Source organism: Fringilla coelebs (assembly GCF_963513975.1).
Source record: "Fringilla coelebs genome assembly, chromosome: 3".
NCBI lineage: Eukaryota > Metazoa > Chordata > Aves > Passeriformes > Fringillidae > Fringilla > Fringilla coelebs.
The window spans coordinates 84,072,470-84,094,021 of record NC_140030.1 but is presented as its reverse complement, the minus strand read 5'-3'; the positions used below and the strand labels follow the sequence as shown (position 1 = coordinate 84,094,021).

Genomic DNA, 21,552 nt, shown 5'->3' with positions numbered 1-21,552 from the left:
GACAATTCTGTATAAAAAGCTTCCAGGACTCCTCATTTAGACTGAATAATGGGTTTGGTTTGGGCATCCATCCTTGCTTAATCCCAGGATCTGAACCTGTGTGCTTGGCTGATGAAAAACATAGGCATGAATTTCAGTTCACTGGTGTGCTTGTCTGGGAAATGCCAGCTTTGTGCTTGCAATGTGATTATTTGTTCTGGAAACCCCTTAGGAGTTATGGTTATCAAGCAAGGAAAATGAAATAAATCCAGCTTTAACCTTACCTTAACCCTTTAATTGATGAGGTTAATGCTTGACATCATTTCCATCCAAGATGGTGATTAAGTAGTAACCAAAGAAAATATTTTAATTCAATGTGACAGGCAGAGAAAGTTTGATGAGAGATTATAAAGAAGCATCACAATGACTATCTTCATATCCAAACTAAATGTCTTCCCTACCCAAAACTTACCCAAATAGTTTTTCCAGAGTAGGCAGGCATCTTCCCTGCAGCTGATACCAGCCAGAGTTCAGAATCCCCTATTAGGATTGTGCTCTTGAAATTTTGTGCAGCTGACACCAGGCTGGGAGACAATGCCACCTTGGTGAAGGGTTAGGAAGGATTGGAAGGAAGATCTGAAAGATGGAAAACTATTTGAGTGGTTCTGATGGGATGAAATGCAGAGGTACAAAGGCAGGGTCATAGATGCAGAAGGTGCTGCAGGCTGGAAGCTCATCTTTGGAAAATGAGTGCAGTGCTCAACAGAGTTGACTTCAAGGAGCTGCTGATGAGATGCAGGTGTATGAAAGGGCAAATGCACTCCTAGATGAAACTAGAGGCACTTCTGGGTGAGGCGGAGAAGTGCCACTACATCCTGTATGCAGGCCAGGCACTGAACTCCAGCAAGTGGGATCATGCAGAAAAACATTGTAGAGTGAGTCCTGGAAAGTGAGAGTCTGTGTTACAAGAGCAGTCACAGAGTGCTCAGCCTGCTTAGCCCAGCAAAGCAAAGGCTGAGAGGTGCTGAGATTCCTGTCTGTATAACATCAGGGGGTCAAGCAGCAGTGAGGGAAAAGAGCCACTGAAGCTAGAGGACACTTACTGGCACAGGATAACTGGGTGCAAGCTGCATGTGAATAAATTCAGTCTGGAAATGAGAACATTAGGGCAGTCAGCCTCTGGAACAGATGTCCAGGGGGAGGAGCAGGCCTAAAAGGAACAAACCACTTTTAAGATAAAGCGTGATACATACATAAAATTAATAAGCAGAGGCAGCCCCTCTGGTGACAGGGGACTGGACCCTGTCAGCCAGGAGTGTTTGTTCCCTGCTGTGTCCTAGATTGTAGCCATGTTTTGCCCTTCTCTGAACTCTGGGATTTTATCCCTCTGCCAAAATACAGAGATCAAGCATCCCTTCATAGTGTTCAAAAGGAATGTTAAAGACATCTTCCTCTGCTCTGCCCTGTGGTGCCAAGGTGACATCAAGGATCATAATCTCAATCCACTGCTGTGTGTCAGAGTGAATAGGAAGAAGGGGAAAGGAAGGGCCAGATTTATGGCATATTTTTCCAGCTGTGTGGAACATATTGGAGCCTCATGTTCAAGACAGTTCCCTAAAATTTCCTATCCCCTCCTCCCTCCTGACCCTGTTCCTGAGACTTTTTCATTCCACTTTCCAAGAAATTCTTTCTACCTGTGGAACTTACATGCTGAGCTCTCATTCTCCGGCAATGGAGAACTGGATAATTTTCTTTCAATCTTTGGTACTATAAACTCCAACACACATAAATTCTGTAATCATATTTTCTTTTTGTTTTTTTTTTATTTAACTTTAAGAAGTCTATGGCTTCTAAACTCTTTGAGGTTGCCTCTCTGCCACAAATCCTGTAGCTTTGGAGGCACAGTTGGGGCAGGAATTGAGCACAGGGAATGTCTGATGAAGTAGCAGGAGGTTTGGCATTGCAGAGCCCTGTATTCATCCCAGGATCTGTTACCAGTGCCATAAACAAGCTCAGCCCCTCCCAGTACCTTGGGAGTATCTGTCCTGGCTGCCCCATCGTGGTGAGGGCAGTGGTGTGATTGTTTCTGGTGTTTGTGAGCAACACTCCCTTAGGAAGGGAGCAGCTGTATCTTAGCTGGACTTTGTTGGGATGAGGTCATTGCAGCTGAAGCCACTGGGGAAATCTGATAAGAGATGATGCCTGCAGCACTCTGGGACAAAGCTATGAAAGGACGCCAAGACTCTGTGCAAACAGGCTGAAATGGTACAAATGGGAGGCTCTGTCACACCCTGGGTGGTATTGCCTGTCAGGAGAGAAGGGCCCTTCTGCTACTCTCACCTTCTCCTGGCCCCTTGCTAAACAGGCATATCCGTGTGTGCTGAGAAACTGGGCAGCTTGGCACTGAGCTTTGATCACCACCTTGATTGCTGGTTGCTTGAAGAGTACAGCCCACCAGCTGCACGGGTGGTTGAAGATTATTTTGTCCAGATTATTGCCCCATGCTTCCTTTCAGACCTTTGTGAGATACCTGTGCTTCCTGCACCACCAGGCTCTCCACAGCACCTAGTCCAGTGGATGTCTGCTGTCCAGAGTGTCCTGACACTCACAGATGAGGGAAGGGGGGAGACTGGGGGAAGCTGGGACACCCCACCTTGCACACATGCCAGAGACAGCATTTATCTGGTGTGCAGAGCTGCACAGGGAGCAAGGAAGAGCCTGTCAGAGGGATGGAGCCTGCATGCAAGGCTGCTGTGCCACACCAGCCTGCCTTTGTCTGCTGCCTCCTCTGCCTTCAGAGAGGCTGCAGAGGCTGCAGAAGGAGCTGGGAGCTGTCCCTGCAGTCCATATCTGCAGTTAGTGAGGTTGGAGTGGGAATGCAGGCAGCCATCCCTGTCTCTTTTGTGCTGCAGGAAGGAGCAGCCAGGGGAATTTGAATGAGGCTGAGAAAAAAGAGTGAAAGAGCGAGCGTGTGTGGAAAGGATTTGAATGGAGATATTGGAAAGCAGAGCTAGTGCTTGTGCCCTGAGCTGAGAAGTTGCTGAAGAAGTGGGACAAGTAAAGAGTGAATTGCAGTGCTGAGAAGCTGGATGCCTGCAAAACAGTTCCTTTGCTCCGTTCAGATTGTTGGGGAGTCTACCTGATTTTAATGTTCATTTTTCTAGCTTTGTTTGTTAGAAATACCTTGGGGCTTGGTGATGAAACAGATTTTCTTTCTAATTTCTCCTTTCAAACAAGCATTAATATGCAGTTGTGAGACCACATGCATGGCTTCACAAGCCACACCAGTCTCAGCACAGGTAGGTTGTCGTGGTGGTGTAGAGCCACAACATTAGCTCTTGACAGATGTGTTTATTAATATCCTTCAGCTTTATTAAGGCTTCTAGCTGGTACCTATCTGGCATAAATATCATTCAGTCTGAAAACATCATCCTGTATTTTTCCTTTAATACCCTATACGAACAGAAAATGTAGATGTGGCAGTGTCCTACCGTGGGCCCTCTACTATGACAATGTCCCAGCTGGGAATGGAAGCAGGAGCAGGGGTGGTGTGGCATCCTGCTTTTGTCTCTGAGACTCTTGGTGTGTGTTCCCAGTCCGTGGGCCAGCTTGGCTGGCTACAGTGGGACGAGCACTCTGCAAGCATCACAGGCTGGCTCAAGTGACATGAGAGGGGAAAGGGCAAACAGTGCCCACCAACAGGGTAGGTGATGGTGAGGAATGAGGAAGGGCAGCCCCAGTTTGGAGCTCTTAGAGGTTTGGGGGCTGAGTGTATGTGAGTGAGTTCTCCCCTGATTGCTAATACTGCTGACAGGGACAGGGGCAGGAACAGGAACAGGGACAGGTTGCATACACTGCATGTGAATACACACAAACCACATGGGGATGTCTTTGCCCTTTGTAAGGTGTTTCTAGAGAACCCATTCTAGCAGAATGTAATATTCACACCCAGCTGGTAGGAGCTGTGGATTTGTGGATTTGTTTGGGTTTTTCCCTTTCCCATCCCCTTCCTCAGAGTATTGGGAATGGAAGGAGGTAAAGGCAGAGGCGAGTGTGTGCTTTGCGCAGTGCTCTTGTTCTGGCCCCTGAGCCAGCCTGCTGAGCCTGGTGATGAATGAGCTTGTAGCATGAGCTCCTCCACTGAGGCTCCAGCGTCTCTAATAAGGTGCCCAGTGTTTCCCTGTCCTCTGCGCCGGCCTCTGCTTTATTAACTGCACTGCAGCAATATTAAACTGGAGCACGGGGTCAGCGTGATCCGCAGGAGAGACACTGAGAAGGGGGTGGAAGGAAGAAGATGCCAGGATAGCATGAGAACACATGGAGCAGGAGAAAGGGAAACAGCTGGCAATTGAAGCGGATTGAAAAATGGGTTCCTACTGGACGGGTGCACGCAGCTCTGCACAGACCTGCTGCTGGCAATGAGGGACACAAAGCATGTTTAAGGAGGGGGATGCAGAGGCAGACTTTGGCCTTTATGTCTCTGTCTGCTGGACCTGTGCTAGTGACTGTAAGCCAGCACCTGCTCCACATGCACACAGCCAGCAGCTGGCTGGAGCTGCCCCCTTTTCTCCCTTGCACTAATTTCATGCCCTTTAAACTGTGCTGGCAGCGCACCTGGCTCTTTCTACTGACAGCTGCAGCTAGCTCAGGGCCCATGCTGCTTTTCACAGAGAAGCCAGTCTTTCCAAAGACATCGAGGGCCAGTTCTGTGGTGATGCCAAGACTGTGGAGACCGTAGTAAAGATGTGCAGAGGGCAGTTTCGCTGGCAGCCAGTTTCTGTGTCAGTCCAAGTTGCACATTGGATAGACACAGGACATACACTGGGAGAAGATATAGCTACAAAATATTTGGTGGAGGGAAAAGGCATCTTAAAACTTTACCTCTGAGCACCAGGAGGAGATACATGCTGAGCCTTTCCCATTACCTAGTGATCCAGGTCGCTTCTAGAAAGCAGGGAGGTTGCAACCCATAGGAAGCATATGTGCCTTTAATTATTTCTGTTTTGCAGCCAAACCTGGGTGGCAGCCAGTTATTTATTTAGTTACACAAGTCCCTGAGGATAGACTCAGCTAGGGGATCCAGAGCTTTCCAGCCCAGACTGGAGGCTGATTTCTCATTTTGTCCTGGATTAGATGATGTGGAAGAGTATGTGATTTGACCTTGCTCCCAGAAGCTTTAGATACCCAAATTCCACCTAACTCCCAGCTGAGGTGGAATTTGCACTGTCTGAATCTCACCCTCGAGCTTCTCTCTGACTCTCCATTTTGTTTCTCTTCTAAAGGTTATGTCTAGACAAGGGAAATGGCTCCTGACCTCCTCCTATTTGCTGGCTGCCTTCCCAACACCCCAGCAAATGGCAGCCTGTGGGGAGGAGCTGCTGCCTGCCCTCCCAGTCACACTCTACTCCCCAAAAAGTCCCATGCTAGGAGCTGTACCATTCCAGCCTTCTGCTTCTGCGTTCTGACTGCTCCTCTTCTCCCAGATAATTGGAGGTCTGGTGCAAATGAGCCCAGCTAAAGTCCCTGCCCCTGGGAGCCAGCTCTGCCACTGCTTGGCCAGAGCAATGGTGTGGATGGCTGGGCTGATGGGAGGGCTGAGCAACAGGAACAGCAGCTGGGTCAGAACCCAGCTGGCATGCATGCAGATAGGGCGTGGTTGATATGAACAGATCCTGGCAGCATCCTGGAACCTCTGGGAACCACTGCCCTGGTCCTGCCCACTAGGACTGCTCCCTAGGGCAGCATCAAGCTGGGGGAAGGCACCAGAACAGCTCCCAGCTCTCTGCTCCATCTTGCCAGGGGAGGAGGAGGAGAGTGCAGCAAATAGTTTCCCAAGCAACTTACCCCCTGATGTGTGCAGGTACAAAGGTCTCCTTTAGGTGTGATCTGTAGGGCAAGTGCAGAATTGTTTTTCACTGTGAGAACCACATGCAACCACAGGTTCCCAGGGACCAGTCCCTGCCTCTTCACTTGGGACCAGCATCCAAACTGTGGGCAGATAAAGGAGGTGAGTCAGGGGGTCCTGCCTGTGTTGGAAATGCATGGGGCTTTGGCACAGAAAGCTCTGCAGTGGCAGCCATTGCTTCTGGGTGTGAACTTAGAGTTACATATGTGAGAGCTAGAGACAGGCAGAGCGCGGATTGCATGCACTTGTTTTTGCTAGGTACCACATCAGCATTGCCCCCTGCCCTGCTTTGATAGTGGCCTTCACTTCTGCTATGCCCCCACTCCATCTTCTTGGCCCTCTGACACATTTGCTGTAAGCCTTCCTCCATGAATCCCGGTTCCAGTAATCCTGCAGCTTCAGAGTTAATGACGAGCACTGAGACTGCCTGGCGGGAGAACTGCCTTTGCAATGGAAACTTCAGCCTAGAGGACATATCAGAGTTAGTTAGTTAACACTGGACTATGGAAAGTCCTGCCAATGGTCTTTTTACCAACACCAGCATCCCCAGTAACATGGCTTGCCACAAGGATCCAGGCACTGCACAGCAACAGGCAGGAAATTTTATCTTCACAATGCAGTCCTCGTTCTTGTTCTTTCCCAGCCAAGCAAGCATGACCATGGCAGGGAAGTTTCACTGACATGTAATTCATCATTTTTAGTGGTGGTGATTTTGATAACGATATTTCCCCTGTTTTCTTGAAACTTCCCTGCTGCCTTTGCAAACTGAACAGTGTTTAGCTGGTATGGTTCAGCTAACATAATTCAGCCCCTTCTAAAACAGAGGAGGAGGGAGCCTGTGAGTGAGCCTAGAGAACCATCAACTTGAAATAGACCCCTTGCTCTGGTCTGCAGTCCAAGGATAGACCCTGTAGAAGGTTTCTGAGGCAGTATGGTAGTAGATTGCTTGGTAGTAGTGAGATGCCAAATGAAGTACCACATGGCCCAGGCAGCAAATGAATGAATTCTGCAGCAGTGATTGTGAACTGAAGGGTATCTTGATGCAATGCCATGCTGTGTTTGCACAGGACCCGGGTGCACTAACAGAGGTGAATTGGGTTCATTTTCTCCCTCCTGAAACCACTGCTTCTGACACAAAGTCGTTTCAGGACCTGTAGTTCAAATTGTCCCTACAGTCCATCCCTTGGAGGACACCAAGGCTTCCCTTCAGGAAAAACTAAGGCTCCTGATCATTGTTCTGTACCAGGGATGGCAATTTTCAAACCAGTACTGCATGAAGATCTCATGCAACTGGGTGTAATCTGTGTAGAAAGAGGAGGAGCAGGGTGTTAGATGATGGATTCGATTGCTCAGGTTTTCAGTTTCAGGATTTTCATAACATGTGGGTTCTTTTTCTGTGCAGCTGTCTCAGAGAAACACCATCCAAACCTTCATTCCTGTGAAGAAAATGGAGAAAGGCCTGCTGCTGGAGCACATCTTACCCAACCTGAAAGTGCCTCAGAGCTATGAAGTTCGCCTGACGCCCATCACCAGCTTTGGGGCTGGAGACATGGCCGCCCGCATCATCCGGTACATGGAACGTAGGTGTCTCCTCCTGGTCCTGCCTGCGAGAGCAGGCTGAGCCTCAGGGCCTGTGGGCATGCAGAGAGGTGCTCCTCTGTCACCCCTGGGTGGGTCTCTGTGCTCTGAGGAGTTCTGATGGCGCAGCGCGATCGCATTCAAGTCATATTTTGGATGCTGCCGTCAGCGCAGAGCTCTAGAGATCTCTGAAGGTCAGTCCCCACTCATCCTTCACTCAGCAGCTCTGGCTCGCACTCTGCACCCTGTGGGCAGGACGTGCCCAAAATCCTGGTCAGGCCATGCTGCAACTCCCTGTGGTACAGTGGCTTATCATACAAGATAGCCACTGGATGCTGTGTGTTAGCCACACACCCATAAAAGTAAGAGAATTTCAGGAGACTTGTTATTTCCAGAGCTGAATGCATCATTCCTGTCCTAGCTAGCCACTCCTAAAGCCGTAGCTCTGTCCAATACCTTGAATCCCAGATTATCTCACTGGTATACATTGACCGTACTTCTCTTCGCATCATCCCAACAGTTCACAGCTCTCTCTATTCCCACAACTCCATGATTCCTTTACTCTCCAACAGGAGTTTGGACCCTCTATTTCAGCAGAAAGTACAGATCCTTCTCCTGTTCTGTTGGCTTGATTTCACACAACCCTCCTGTCCTGTGGACTGACAGCGTGTCCAGTGTCCCCAGCATACCTGTCCTGTCACTCTTCCACAGTGCATCAAACTGCTTTGATGTCCCCCTTAGATACCAAGCTTTGGTATCTAAGTGAGTTCTATCCTACTGGGTGCTCCAAAAGGAAACTACTTGGGTTGCCAGAAGGCTTTTCCTGTGATCCCAGGACCACCCCTTAGGTGGGGTTTTCTTAAGGTCTCTTGCTGTTTGGATCAGAGTGTCTGCATCTTTTTCCATCAGCAAAACAGGCACCAAGTGTTGCTTTCTCACAGGGATGCTGCCGGGAGACTTGCGCATTTGGGACCTTTCTTGATGTGTTTGTTTTATTTTCAGACTTTGATTATGACTTGTGCTTTTGTTTTGACTTCTTTTTCTTTTTTTTTTTCCAGCAATCAACTATCCCAATCCAACAGGTAAGCAACAAGACCTTTGTGTTAATGCTTTGAATGTAATGTACATTAGTCGAGTGCTCCAGCAGATCAGGCAAGACAAACAGCTGGAATACACAGCTGACTTTGTCAAATCTTTTTTCCCCAAAAGAGGATGAAATTGCATACACTAAAGCTTCCAGTAAATACTGCCATGTGTTGTACCTTGAGTTATTGCCAGGAGATTTATGCCAGGGATATGCCTCTCACTCTCACCTGATATCTTTGTGGTGGGGCAGACTGTGATCTTGAACACCCACTCCCATGCCCCAGCACGAGCAATCTACTTCCAGTAAGCAGGTTGCTAAATGTTCCCCTAAATATCTGTGTTTAGGAATATTCCCCATCCTCTTCTGACCAGGAATGATACCACTTGGTATCTCTGCAGGCTTGTCTGGACCAGTCTCCAGCTCAGAGCTGTCTCTTCGTGCAAACTCTTTGAGCGCAGTCCCTTTCTTCCTCTCCTTCAGGGTCATCCCTGTTAACTTGCTTTTTTACCTTCTGGTTATTCTTGGCAAGATGCAGACCTGTCTGTATTGAGCATCCAGAGTTCCCATTGATTTTAAGAGCCAAATACACAATGTCTAAGAAAGACGTTCTTTAACACCAACATGACACTGCCCATTGAGCAGAAAAGAGGAATTCTAGCTTGCTGTAAGTGGTGGGGGAACGCAATGAGGTCCCTTCACTTTGATTGTAGGATGTAAGCCCAGGCAAAGCCCTTGGGGAGAGATGGGCAGAATACTTGCTAGTGCTTCATGGAGAGCATGAGGCTGTTTCTCCATTTCCAGCTGCTGAGTCAGTATTCAGTGGTTTTATGTATTACTCTATGTGTAGGTAAGGGCTGCACTGCACGGTACCAGTAGAGAGGAGAAGCCAGGATTAGGTGATGGCAGAATAGGGAGTTCTCTTGTTAAGGCAGCCCCAAGGAGTTAATTCTTGCACGTTCGTACTCCAAGGATGGTTTGATGAACCATACTCTGCCTGAGAGTAGGAGTTTCTTACAGAGTCATTGGGATTTTGTGGCTCTAATTCCTGATTCCATTTGTTTTCTTTGCCTCACTTCCTGATCTACTTTAAATATTCTCCATAGAAGACTCAGTGGGAAACACGGAGCATATTGCCAGGGATCTATTCTGGAGTGTGTCTCTCAGTACTTGCTGGAGGAGGCAAGCATCCCAGCCCACAGGTGGAAGTGACAAAGTCTGGCCTTTTGCCACTTGCTTTTACACTGCATAAATCACTGGTAAACCCAGAGCAACTTCAGTCCTAATTGTGTCAATCTCTTGGGGACTTTGTAAATTGAGCCTTCAGATTGCCTGCCTGGGGTACCTGTGGCAGCCTTATTGAGTCCAGAACCACTGCAGGGAATTTGCCTGTGGTGGGACATAACTCAGCCACTCGTGTTTTTCATGCACTAACCCAACACTTCAGATTTCCTCTTGATATAAATTGCCCAGCCTCTGGTGGCTGTTGGGACCTCTGGGCCAGGGGTGAGGGTCTTGCCTGTGCATTCACATCTTGAGACTGACTGCCTAAAATCAGACCTACCACACTTGCTTTCAGATATGCCCTTTCCTTTCCGACCTGCTGCCAGTGAAATATGAGCCCAAAGGCTTTTAGCTCTTTCTTTGGACCACAGCTGAGTTCCCCAGCTCTCATCCCAAAAACAAGGAAATCCCTCCTGCTACCTCTTCTTTTCATACTTCCCCTGCCACCGTCACCCTCAGGGAAAAGTTCACACTAGGCTGCTGAGCCAAATTCTGGGAGCAAACATGGAAAGCTCTGGAGTGAAAGGCAAAGATTAGATGATTAATGCCTCTGGCAGCCTGATCCAAGGGCATGCACAATGGTGATTAATTTACAAACTCTGAGAGTCACTTAATACAATTACTTCTTCATGCATTTTCTCTCTCAGCCTAATAAGATGTTAATAACACTGGGGCAGGCATGCGTGTGGCATGGTTACAGAGCCAGGCATTGGGTTAGAAAGGAAAAGCAAAGGAAGAGCAGAGGAACTGAACAAAAGACTTTGGGAATTTCAAATATTTAGAGGTTACCAGTAAGACTGAATCTTAAAAATCAGTTAATCTGGTTCTATAAAGCAGAATTTTTATTTTAAAAACTGCCTAAGAATTATATGAATTCTAAGATTTTACCTTAAAGTTCTCTTGGAATAACTGATTGGTTTAATGTCATGACCAGATTCCAGTGCTGGGGAATCTGCTCTGTCCTTACCTCCCCTGCAATTTTATTTGGATATAATGTTTGCTTTCTGTGGAGTGCTGCCCCACAAGCCATTCCAGCTCCTCCTCCCTGGGTGTTTTGGTTTCCCTTGTTTCATCAGATGTAACCTTGTAACCTTGATGATGATGTCATTAAGAAGTACATGGGATTGCTGGTTTATTTTTTGGTTGGCCAACCTGTCTTGCCCTTTCAGAGCAGCAATACTGTTTCTCACATACCTGCAGTGTGGCTGTGTGTGGTGCTAAACCCATGATTTTGGGACCATGGGCAGGTGCAGTGGGTGGTGATCCGTGGCAGATGTTGGTTGTGGCAGATTAGCCTGGCTTGTTGCTTGCCATCTCTTGCTGGTGTGTCTGGTCTCTGATAGTGCTCAGAGTCCAGAGGAATCCAAGTTTGTTCAGGTAAGAACACGTGAGAATGAGATGTCAGCCTGTGTTTCGAGTTGGATTACTCGAGTTTATGCCCATTCTTCAAGAATGTTCTGTAATGCAAAGGTTAAAAGAGGTGACAGTTCCTTGTATCCTGGTGGCAAATAGGATGACTTAACCAGTTACAGCATTGTGAAACTTTCTTCCATTACTGTGTATAAAATCCCTAGAAAATTGCAATGGGAGAGTCTGTTAAATATTCTTTCTTAGATCATTACATACTTTGAGGTCTCAATGTAGTTCTCATTGTCTTGATTTTCTAGATGGGGAAACTGATGTCCAGAAACTGTGAGCTATGGGTCACACAGCAGGTCTGCAACAGAGCTGGGGCTCAGAGCATGGTCCTTTATGCTCCAAGCCAGTGTCAGTTGTCACACCACAGCTAAATGATGAAGGCAATTTTATTCAAGTGCATTCCATCTGCTATTCACCCATAGTCTGCAGCTAGAATAGGAGTATTATTTCTTGCATTCATCTCGCAGCCAGAATTTCAGAACCAGGGATGGCTTTTCCCTAAGGACTTGAAAGGAAAACCTCCATTATGTTTCTCAAGAAGGCAAAGCAACAAGAAATGCTCATAGCTACAGCAGAGGGTCTCTCCCTTGGGAATGCATGAAGGTATCTGTAACTGAGAGCAAACATCTCTGCACTCTGACCTGCCACCACTGCAAAGCCTGCCAAGGAAATCTGTGTGGTGAAGACAGCACTAAATCCAGATTTTGAGGAGCCAGCTCCTCTGCCACCTCCACCTTACTTGTAACAATCCAGAGAACATCTTCTGTGTTCAGTATTTAAATCCACAGCTTAAATTTTAAACAGGAAGCTTCCTTTACTCCTTGAGGATGAACCACGATCTCTGGCAAATGGCAAAAGTCTTCAAGAAGGTTTGCATCACACAGTCAAGGTCAAAAGTCAGATCACCTCTGTGGTCTCTGAGGTACAGCAGGTGATATTAAGATTTTTTTCCTTGGCTGGACCTGGCAGGTTTGTCCTGGTGAACCTTGTTGATAATCCCCAAGAGATGACATGCTGGCGGTGTCCCAAACCACACTGAACTCTTCCTAGTTATTCTTGGCACCTCCATTGTAGCTCAGAGAAACCACAGAGCTTTGCTTTCCTGTGGCTTGTTTTATCCCAAAGGACCAGGAGTCAGAGCACTTGGTTCTGTTTCCAGCTTAGGCACTGCCTGCTGTGACCTTCAATGTGTCTCTCTATACTTTGGGCATCTATTTTCCCCCATGTAATGCAGAAGATGTGTAGAAAGAGGCATTGCTATGCTGCAGAGAAATTAAGAAGCCTTGTTCATTAGTTCATTGGAGCCTTGAGCTCCCAAGCTAAGCAGAGGCGATGTGCAGGAGGCTCAAACTCCTGCACAGCAAGTGCTGTTGGAGATAAGATAGAGCATATTGTTGGCTAAGCAACAGCACTGCTTGATCTGTGGTGCACAGGACCCTTCTCTATTTTATGTGCTCTGCTAGAAGCATTGCCTTCTGGAAGGAGCTGCATTGGAGTGAGAAGATAAAATGCACTCAGGGCCCTATTTGGATGTTAAGAGAGCTGTCTTTACAAGACTTTTGAGTCAACTTCTCTCAGTAAGCTCATCCCATGTATGGGACTGTGGCTTCTTGAAAATGAAGGCAGAGTAGTCCACCACAGTCCACAGGCTGTCACAACCAGGCCTTGGGGCTAAGTTTGGAATGCTGTCCTCAGGTCCTCTTGCTCAGATATCCACCTGACCTTGTGCTTTCTCCTTAGCTGCCTTTCCTTTGATTTCTGTGCCTCCTCATTTGTGGTTTGCTCCCTCTCAATCAGTTGCCTGGCTGACCTCTGTGTTACAGCTTCCAACTCTGCTTTCCACCTGATATTCCCTGTTAAGGTAATTCTGTGTTGGAGACAGATGTCATCTTTCTTTGAAAGACCATGTTCTCAGCAGGGTCAGAGGTGCAAACCGCCCTGGTGCTTTTGCAAAAGGACAGTCATTGTGGATCCTGCTGTGTAAGATAATGCCATTCTGAGAGAAAATGTGTCTCTTGTAACTGCAGCTGGCAGCCCGTGAGCTGGAGTCATGCAGATGTTTTTGGTGCAGTGGAGAGAAACCTGGGGTGTTACACCACCCAGCAACATCAGCGAGCTTGTGGGCTCCAGCATCTCCTTTGAGGACTGCTGGGGCTCTGGTACAGCCATGAACTCCCTTCTCTCAGCCAAAACAGCTGAGGAAGGACCCTTAGGAGGTGCCTTCTGGCTCCTTTCTTCTTCCATCTCTTTGTTCTGGGATGAAAGAGGCCCCCACATAGTCACCCTGTCTCAGACCCTGCAAGCATGTGCCCTGTCCTCTGCTCCCTTGTCCTTCAGCTCCAGATGCCATTCGGGCCCCTGTGTTAGGCACTGCAGAGCAGTGACTAATTTGGATTTGGATGCTAATTAGAAATGAGCAGATTGAGTGGAAAGCACTTAGCCAGGGTTAATCAGCAGTTAAGTGGCCAGCCCAGACAAGCTCCCAATGGCTGTGCTCAGCCCAAAGGAGTGGGCATGCAGCATTTCCTGCTGAGTTTACTGAAAACCCAGCTGCCCTGGTTCATGAAACTGGCCCTTGGCTTGCCACACATTGTCCAGCCTATGCTGGCAAAGACATTTCTGCAGCATCCTCTTTTCTCACTGCTTTGATGGGATGCTGGAAAGAGATGGGCAGGAAGGGGAACGCAGTTCCCTTCCACAGGGGTGTGCAGACCTTTGATGTCCATTTGGATTAGTCATTTTCATTTCCAAATGGGAGGGGATGGGGAGGATGCTAGCCACCAGAAGGTAGGGTAGCCACCAGAAGGTGCAGCATCTCAGAGTCAAGATTCTGTTCATTTCATGGATAGTCTCTCTTTTCTGGTACAAGAGAACAGATTTTGTGGTGTATGGTAGATGTATGAAGCTCCTTCCATCACACTGTGCTGCTTCTGGAGCTTTTGGCTCTGGCATTGCAGAAAACTTCCCTTGTGTGTCCCATCCTTGGCACCCAGCCCATAGGTTGAGGACCTGTCCTACATGTCCTGCCAGAGCCACACATGCTAGAAGAAAAAGCCTCCTGTCCAGGAACAGAGCATATCATCACTGGAGATATAAGAATGCAGGAGCCCCAGGAGGCATTTGGGCGTCTCTTCTTCTAGGCATGGTAAATAATAGTGGGAGGTAAACCCCAGGAAGTTGAGTCTTGCACCAGCATTCTGTGGATGAGGTTCCTAGCACACTCCAAGCCCTCATGAGGAGCCTTGTTTTCCTTTGTGTATGTGTTCTTTCATGGCTTTATCTTTCAGTTTCATAGCAGACCTCCTTGCTCTTACTTAAAAGCAGCAATTAAAGATATCTGTGTTTGCTGTATCTACCTTACTCACAAGGTCCAAGATCCCACTTCTAATTCATTCTCCAGCTCTGGTTTCTGCCCAGGGACTATTCAAAACACAGCAGTTTTCACATTGGTTCTTGGACCTGTTTTCTCTTTCTTTTTTTTCCCTGTTTTATCCATCCCTCTCCTATTGTGTCGAGAGTGTAAAGCAGGTTCTTGACCTTTGCTTTTGTGACTCAAAACTACCTTTTTAACGCAAAGGTTACAATCTTCAGCCTGGTCATGTCCAATTCATTCCAGTCTCTGCAAGTCCATATTGGGTTATGTCTATGCACGAGATTTTTCATCTGTCTTACAATATTGCTGTAGGGTCTAACAGTCTTGTGGTAGCAATAAAAGTGAGCCCTATTGCACATATGGTTGATCCTACATAAAAATCTTTTACCTACATGTTTTATTTTGTTAGGGGAACCAGCATAAGCTGCAAAATCAAATGTGCTTTTTAGCTGCTGTAAATTAGATGTACTCTGGCTAAATGACACGTTTGTCGTGCTGAGCTGACCTCTTCTCCACAGCTGATTTTTTTTCATGTGTGTCATAGTTTAGTTAAATATATAGCCTGAAGAGGGGTCATCTGCTGCTACTTTTTCCTCTCTCCTGAGGAAATTATTCTACCATCAAGTTGTTCTGATATAAAAGCCCTTGTAGCCAGTTTGCCTTTGGTGGTCTTTTTACCTTCCTCTACATTTGCCCCTTCAGATCTCTCAGAGAATCTTTTTAGCCGTAATAGCTTTTTTCCCTTTTGTGAGACCATCACATTTATCAGCCTGGATTAACACTTCTGTAGTAACACTGATCACTGGTGTATTATGGGTAGTGGTAGGAAAAGAGGGAACATTTTTAAATAAAAGCAGGGACATTTAGATTAGATTTTAAGAGTAAATTCCTTACTCAGAGAATGGTGAGGCACTGGAACAGGCTGCCCAGAGATGTTATGTGTGCCCCATCTGTGGAAGTGTTTTAGGTCAGGTTGGATGGGGCCCTGGGGAGCCTGATCTAGTGAATGGCATCCCTGCCCATGGCAATGGGTTTGGAACTGAATGGACTTTGAGGCTGCTTCCAACCCAACCTATTCTGTGATTTCTATGATTTCTATGATTTCTATGATTTCTATGATGCATTCCTTTTCAGCCCCCTCCTGAGGCTGAGGTCAGGGGCTGCCCATCTGCCCTGGGTTGACCCAGAGCCTCAGTGGTGGCCCGGCACTGCTGTGGGCACCCAGGCAGCTTGGGGAGGGTGTTGGAAAAGCAACAGCTGAGCAGCCCTTCCCTCCCCATCCCCGCAGATAACACCTGCCGCTTTGAGGACGAGAAGATCTGCGGCTTCGTGCAGGACAAGATGGACAACTTTGACTGGACGCGGCAGAACGCCCTGACGCAGAACCCCAAGCGCACCGTCAACACGGGGCCCCCCACGGACATCAGCGGCACGCCAGAGGGTCTGCACGAGCCCGGGTTTCCTTTGGCTTGGCAGGGGAGGGGAGGCGCACACCACCTCCTGTCAGGAGCCTGGCAGCTCTGGGAGCTGATGGAGGGCTGATCTGCTTTCTACTTCACATGGGGTGCAGGGATTAATTTGCATGTTACTGATTGGAATTAAACGCACAATTAAAACACCCACAACTCTGTTGAAGGGAATCGTGCGAGCATTAGTTCTTGTTGTCAGCTAATTGCCTGATGCCTGGTGCCCTTGCACTGTTTGATGCTTGTTTTGAAGAAAAAAATGGATAAACAACTAGGAGAATATCTCTAACACCTAGAAATGGCCCTGTAGGTTTTAGCGAGCTGTTTCCTCAAAGAAATTTTCAGGGATGCAAACAGATCTCCTTAGTACCAAGCACAGAAGCATGAGAGACCAGACAGGAGCTGCCTCTGGGGCAGCAGGAAGCCTCACCTGTAGCTGGAGGAGACTGGTGTTATGCATTGCTCACCCTAGCTGTGTGTGGAGCGCGTGCTCCCAGTTTATGTGGATGCTACATCCCTCTTTCTGTAATAAGAAAAGTAAATTTGTATGCAAACACATATCTTTGAATTCAGAAAAAAATGGGAAACATCCAATGGCCCGCTAAGGAAATGGTTCCTCCCATTAGTGTTCAGTGCACCCAACCTGACTGAGCATTGAAAATGACATTAACAAATTAAATGGCTAATCTCTTCCTCCCTGGGCTGTTAACAACTGCCTTGGTATTGTTCTCTTTAGACAACCATATTGTTCAGGCTACATGTACCGAACCCTCTCTCCCTCTACTTGAGGCAGGGAAATTAGTCTGGAATGGTTTCTCTTTCTGGTGTTCTCCTTGCACAGTGCAGCCAGCTTGGGGCTCTTTGTCCACACAGACAGATGTGCAGGGGTTCACCTGCTACGTGTGCCCACAGCAGGTCTGCAGATGCCTGTCTCTCCCGTGCTTCCCTAAATACTGCCGAGGCAGGGGAGGCACTGGGGGTGTCCTGCGAGTGTCTCTGGCCAGGATCACGGTGGGTGCAGAGCGGCTGGGCACAGCAAGGCCGTGTCTCCCAGAGGAGGGGTGGTCTCCCAGCCACACTGGCATCCCATCATTTGGAGGAAGGGAGACTCAGTGCATGCTGCCTTTGCCCACCTTTCCCTCTCGTTCTGCAGGTTATTACATGTTCATCGAGGCGTCCCGGCCCCGGGTGACAGGAGACAAAGCCCGGCTCATCAGCCCCCTGTACAACATCACTGCCAAGTATTACTGCGTCTCCTTCTACTACCACATGTACGGGAAGCACATTGGTGAGTCCCCTCTGGGGAAGGGTCCACTCAGCCTCCTGTGGGCTCTTGGGGAAGATCTCGGATCTCCAGCCTCTTGCTCCAGCAGCTGTGCCTGCGAACAGCAGTTCCAGAGGGTGGGAGTCCTACTCCAGTACACCCAGCAGCAGGGTGGGCTGCTGCACTCAAATACTTGTCCCGTTGCCCAGCGGTGTCAGGGCTGCGAGGCTGTCACAGGCTATCCTTGGGCAGCACCTTACAGTCAGTCTGTCCATTGGACAGCAGAAGAGGGTGAAGGGGCTTGGTGAACCAGAGAGCTCTGGGGGGTTCAGGATGTGTGTTCCCCCAGCTGGGCCAAGGGGCTGCCTGCTCTGCCTGGCTCCTGTAAGCCTCGAGTGCAGCGAGCACCGCAGAAGCGCCTGGCACACTAATGAGTTTCCATATCCAGTCAAGGAGCAGCTGCTAATTCGTCACCTCTTGATTATAATTTCATTAATTTGAATAATAGATGCACTCTTCGCACAGCACACAGGGTTATTAATCACCTGCTGGACTAGAGCCTGACTGAAAAATCAGGGCCCAGGCAGGAATGTGTCCGCCCTTCAATAAGCGGGGTTAATTAACCTCTCTCTGCTCAGTACTGCAGATGTCATTGGGAGGGAACATGCTCCTGAGTCTGGCCACATCTCTGTGCACATGTGGCACGGCTGAGAGGTTAAACTGCAAAATCTGGGCAAGGCTGAAACCCTGACACCACGAGTGTCGGGGCTAGGAGCTGGGCTGCAGTTCACTGAGCAGGTCTCCATCTGTGTCTGTGTTTTGAGGGTTCATATTTGCTCTCTGCACTTGGAATTGGGCTAGGTCAGAGGTGTTTTCACACACCTGGATTCCCCCTGGAGACCAGCTGCTCCATGCTGTAGTCATGCCGGCGGTGGCAGCTTGCTCAGGCAGAGCATTGTCAGTGTTGGCTCAAACCAGATTTTCCTGGAGCTGCTGGTCCTGCTTAGCTGACAGAGTCCAGCTGCTAATGCTGTCTGTCAAAATCATGTAGTCCCTGCAGCTGGCCCTTATGGTGAGTCAGCTCTGCTGCCTAATTCCTGCTTGTCTTCTCCTGGAGGCTGGGAAAGCGGTCTCATTCTTTGATGAAGAGTGGTCCGGACCGGCGGGAGATTGGCAAAAAAAAGATGTGGGGAGAGGAGGCCTCTCTTGATTTTTTTCTTATGTCAGATTTCCACATTGATTTCACAGTTGAAGTAAAAGCTCATCAATATTTTCTTGATTTTGGAAAAGAGCTTGGTTTGACAGTTCTTTTGTGGTGGGCTCTCTAGAGATGGGGTGGACTGGACATGCCAGAGAATCAATTAATTACTTTTTTGTTTGTTTGGTTTTTTTAGCATTTTAACTCTTTACTGATTTGCTCTACCCACAAATTGCCCAAAAGTGATGGTGACTCCTAAGAGAGCCTCTAAGTGCCATTTTCTGTTCCTCATATTCAGACAGCTTTTATATCTTTTGGTTTTTCCCTTCATACCCAATGGTTTGGCCCCTGTTTGATCCCTGTTTTTCCTCTTGTTGCATAAAGAGGATAAATTTCTGTGAGGTGGATAGACTCCTTAATGCCATATGATTTCCATGGTGGGTGCTGCTGAGCTGAGAGCAGATTTTAAAATCAGACTGATTAGACAGAGATTGAAAGAGAATGAAATGAGAAAAAAGTCCTTTTTCTCTTGGCCTGTGAAATACATGACTTGGTCCGGCAAACCCACCATATATTGAAACTCAGTACCTTGATGCCAGGCTTGATGCCCTTATTTGCTATAGTCCTCTCAAGAGTTCTTAGTGCAAAACAAGTTTATTCAGCTCTGGGTTAGAGGAGGGTGTAGGACTCAGTAAGACTTCCCCTGTGAAAGGAGGAGACAGACCCTGCCCTCCCATCCATCTCACATGTGCAGCAATGTGAAGGCACAGGTGGGCTTGGTGCAGTCCTGAGCCATGCCTTGCTTCCCATAGACCCGGCTCTCCCTGATGCCTGCAGCCACAGCCACAGCCCCTGGCTCACCTAGTGCCAGCACAGTCCTGCCAAGGCAGGTGCCAGCAAGAGTGTATCAGATTGCTCTTGCCAGCAGAAAATGCCAGCAAGAGGGTGTCTTCCATTCCAAGCCTCCATCGTGGAGCAAACTGAAGCTCTGTCGCTACAAAAAGTAGCCGTATAAAATGCCAACATTTATTTATTTTTTAATAACTCTTTTATTACCTTTTTTCCCCCCCACTACAGAACTTGAAAGCTGGTTTACTCTCACAATTTGACTATAAAATATCCGTAGCCATCCAGGCAAATCTTCCCTGGGAGAGTTCCCAGACACTACTCGTTTATAATAGATATGACGAAAGAGAGAAACAGAATACAAATGCGCTGGTTGTAGCCGTGATATAAAATATTCAGTGACTAGCAGAGTAGGATGCTGTTGAATATCTCTCAGCTGATGAGAGAGCAGGATGAAGGGGAGCTCCCTGGAGGCAATCCCCGTTCTTCTGAAGTTATTTGGTCATCTGTTTTTCTTCCTCTGGCCCCCTCTGTAGCAAACATTCACATTGCCCTATGATCCTGCCAGCCCCAACGCGAAGATCAGGGGGAGGAGAAGAAAAGAAATCCCATTTCCACCAAGCATTCAAGAACAAGAGTGTCTTACTTGCAGCTGGTGTGGAAATGTCAAATGAGGCTCAGTTGGTTGGAGCCTGGGGCTAATGATGCCATCATCGTGGCATCAATCCCTGTGTGGGCTTTTATGATCTTTGTGGATCCCTTCCCACTCAGAAGATTCTGTGATTCTGAGGAATTGTTTGCTTTCTTCAGGGGAAGAAACTAGGCATGGCAGCTAGCAACTATTTGCCAAGTTCAAAAAGCCTCTTTGTCAGGTTGGCTGGGAGCAAATCCTCAAGTCCTGGCTTCAGCCATCAAACTCCTCTTCCTCCCTTCCTGGGGGCTGCCTCAGAGGGGGATGATTTAAGAGGACAGTTTCCCTGACAAACTAGTTCCACCACAGTCCCCTGGCGTCCTTCTCTCGTGCCTCCTCACTCAGTGGTAGCCAGGTTGTGATCTGTGCAGCCTCCTGCTCACTGCTGGATGCTCCTGCAGGCCCTGCAGCAAGAGATGTCTTCATGGTCAGCTCGCAGGATGAAGGTTGCTGAGAGAGATGTGGAAATTTCAGCCACTGAATGGAGAGTTAAGGGTGTGATTGTTCCAGTGCTGACACGGACCCTCTGACCACCCAGCTAAGTTTGGTCTATGTATAATCAGGATGGAAAGCTTCCAATAAAATTATAAAGTACTCGTTGCTTTCTACAGCTTCTTGAGGAAGGAAAGGGGTTAAAAGTGCAGATCGATGAATCCCATGACAGGGTGTATGAGAATGGTTCAAAACTGCATCAGGGAAGGATCAAATTTGTTTTTTGAAAGGGTCGTCGGACACTGGAATGGGCTTCCTAGAGAGGTGATCAAAGTGGTCAGGCAGTTGGTGGTTGCAGGTCCTTTCCAACTTTTCTTTAATTTCCCTTTTCTTTTTTTTTCTCTTCTACTCTATTCTGAGATCCCATGAGGAGCAGTGCTGGGGACTGACTGAGGAGTTTGGTTCTGAGTCACTGGAAACAATGAGACCTGATCAGATTGCTTGGAGTTCAAGAAAGCCATGGCTGTTTCACAGAGGGAATTGGGTTGTGGGCAGGCCACTTACACGGGCTGTGCCACCACTGAAGCCCTCCTGCTGAGGAGGAATTATAGGTCTGGAGGGCCTGTCAAACTGAATTGCTTCTTTACTTCTTCAGCTCAGATCAGACAATCAGTGCGAACTGTGTCTAAAAGGCCAGGGTGGATGATCACACGTAGGAGCCAGTGGGTGCCACGTGGCTTGTTTCTGACAAGTCATGTTAGCCAGAGCTGTCAGGTCACACATATTAAGAGGTACCAGTTCTGTCAATGAAAAACCAGCTGGAACCACAAAGGCATCATTTCTGTGAGATTCACCATCGCAGGTCCCTCGTTCCTACCCAAACTTTGTGTATGAACACAGCATCCTGCCACTGCACAGTAATGCTGGTGGCACCCTGGAGGTAGCTGTGTTCTTTTGGATACATGGTGTTTGTCTTATATAGAAATATAGAAGTTTGCCTTATATAGAAATGTGTCGTTCATTAAATCCATGC

The 21,552-nt window shown here is 47.9% G+C and overlaps 1 protein-coding gene across 2 annotated transcripts in view; it reads left to right on the top strand.

Moving 5' to 3' along the window:
• MDGA1 (MAM domain containing glycosylphosphatidylinositol anchor 1) overlaps positions 1 to 21,552 on the top strand; it is a gene marked incomplete at both ends in the record, with an annotated part of 137,747 nt that overhangs the window by 104,320 nt on the left and 11,875 nt on the right. The window contains 4 exons of one of the 2 annotated variants that reach the window (XM_084202017.1): positions 7,287 to 7,464; positions 8,521 to 8,544; positions 15,911 to 16,063; positions 17,242 to 17,376. In XM_084202017.1, coding sequence (XP_084058143.1) covers positions 7,287 to 7,464; positions 8,521 to 8,544; positions 15,911 to 16,063; positions 17,242 to 17,376 — 490 coding nt within the window. Of the gene's footprint in view, positions 1 to 7,286; positions 7,469 to 8,520; positions 8,545 to 15,887; positions 16,064 to 17,241; positions 17,377 to 21,552 lie in introns of both variants that reach the window. The other variant, XM_084202016.1, reaches the window with a different exon arrangement.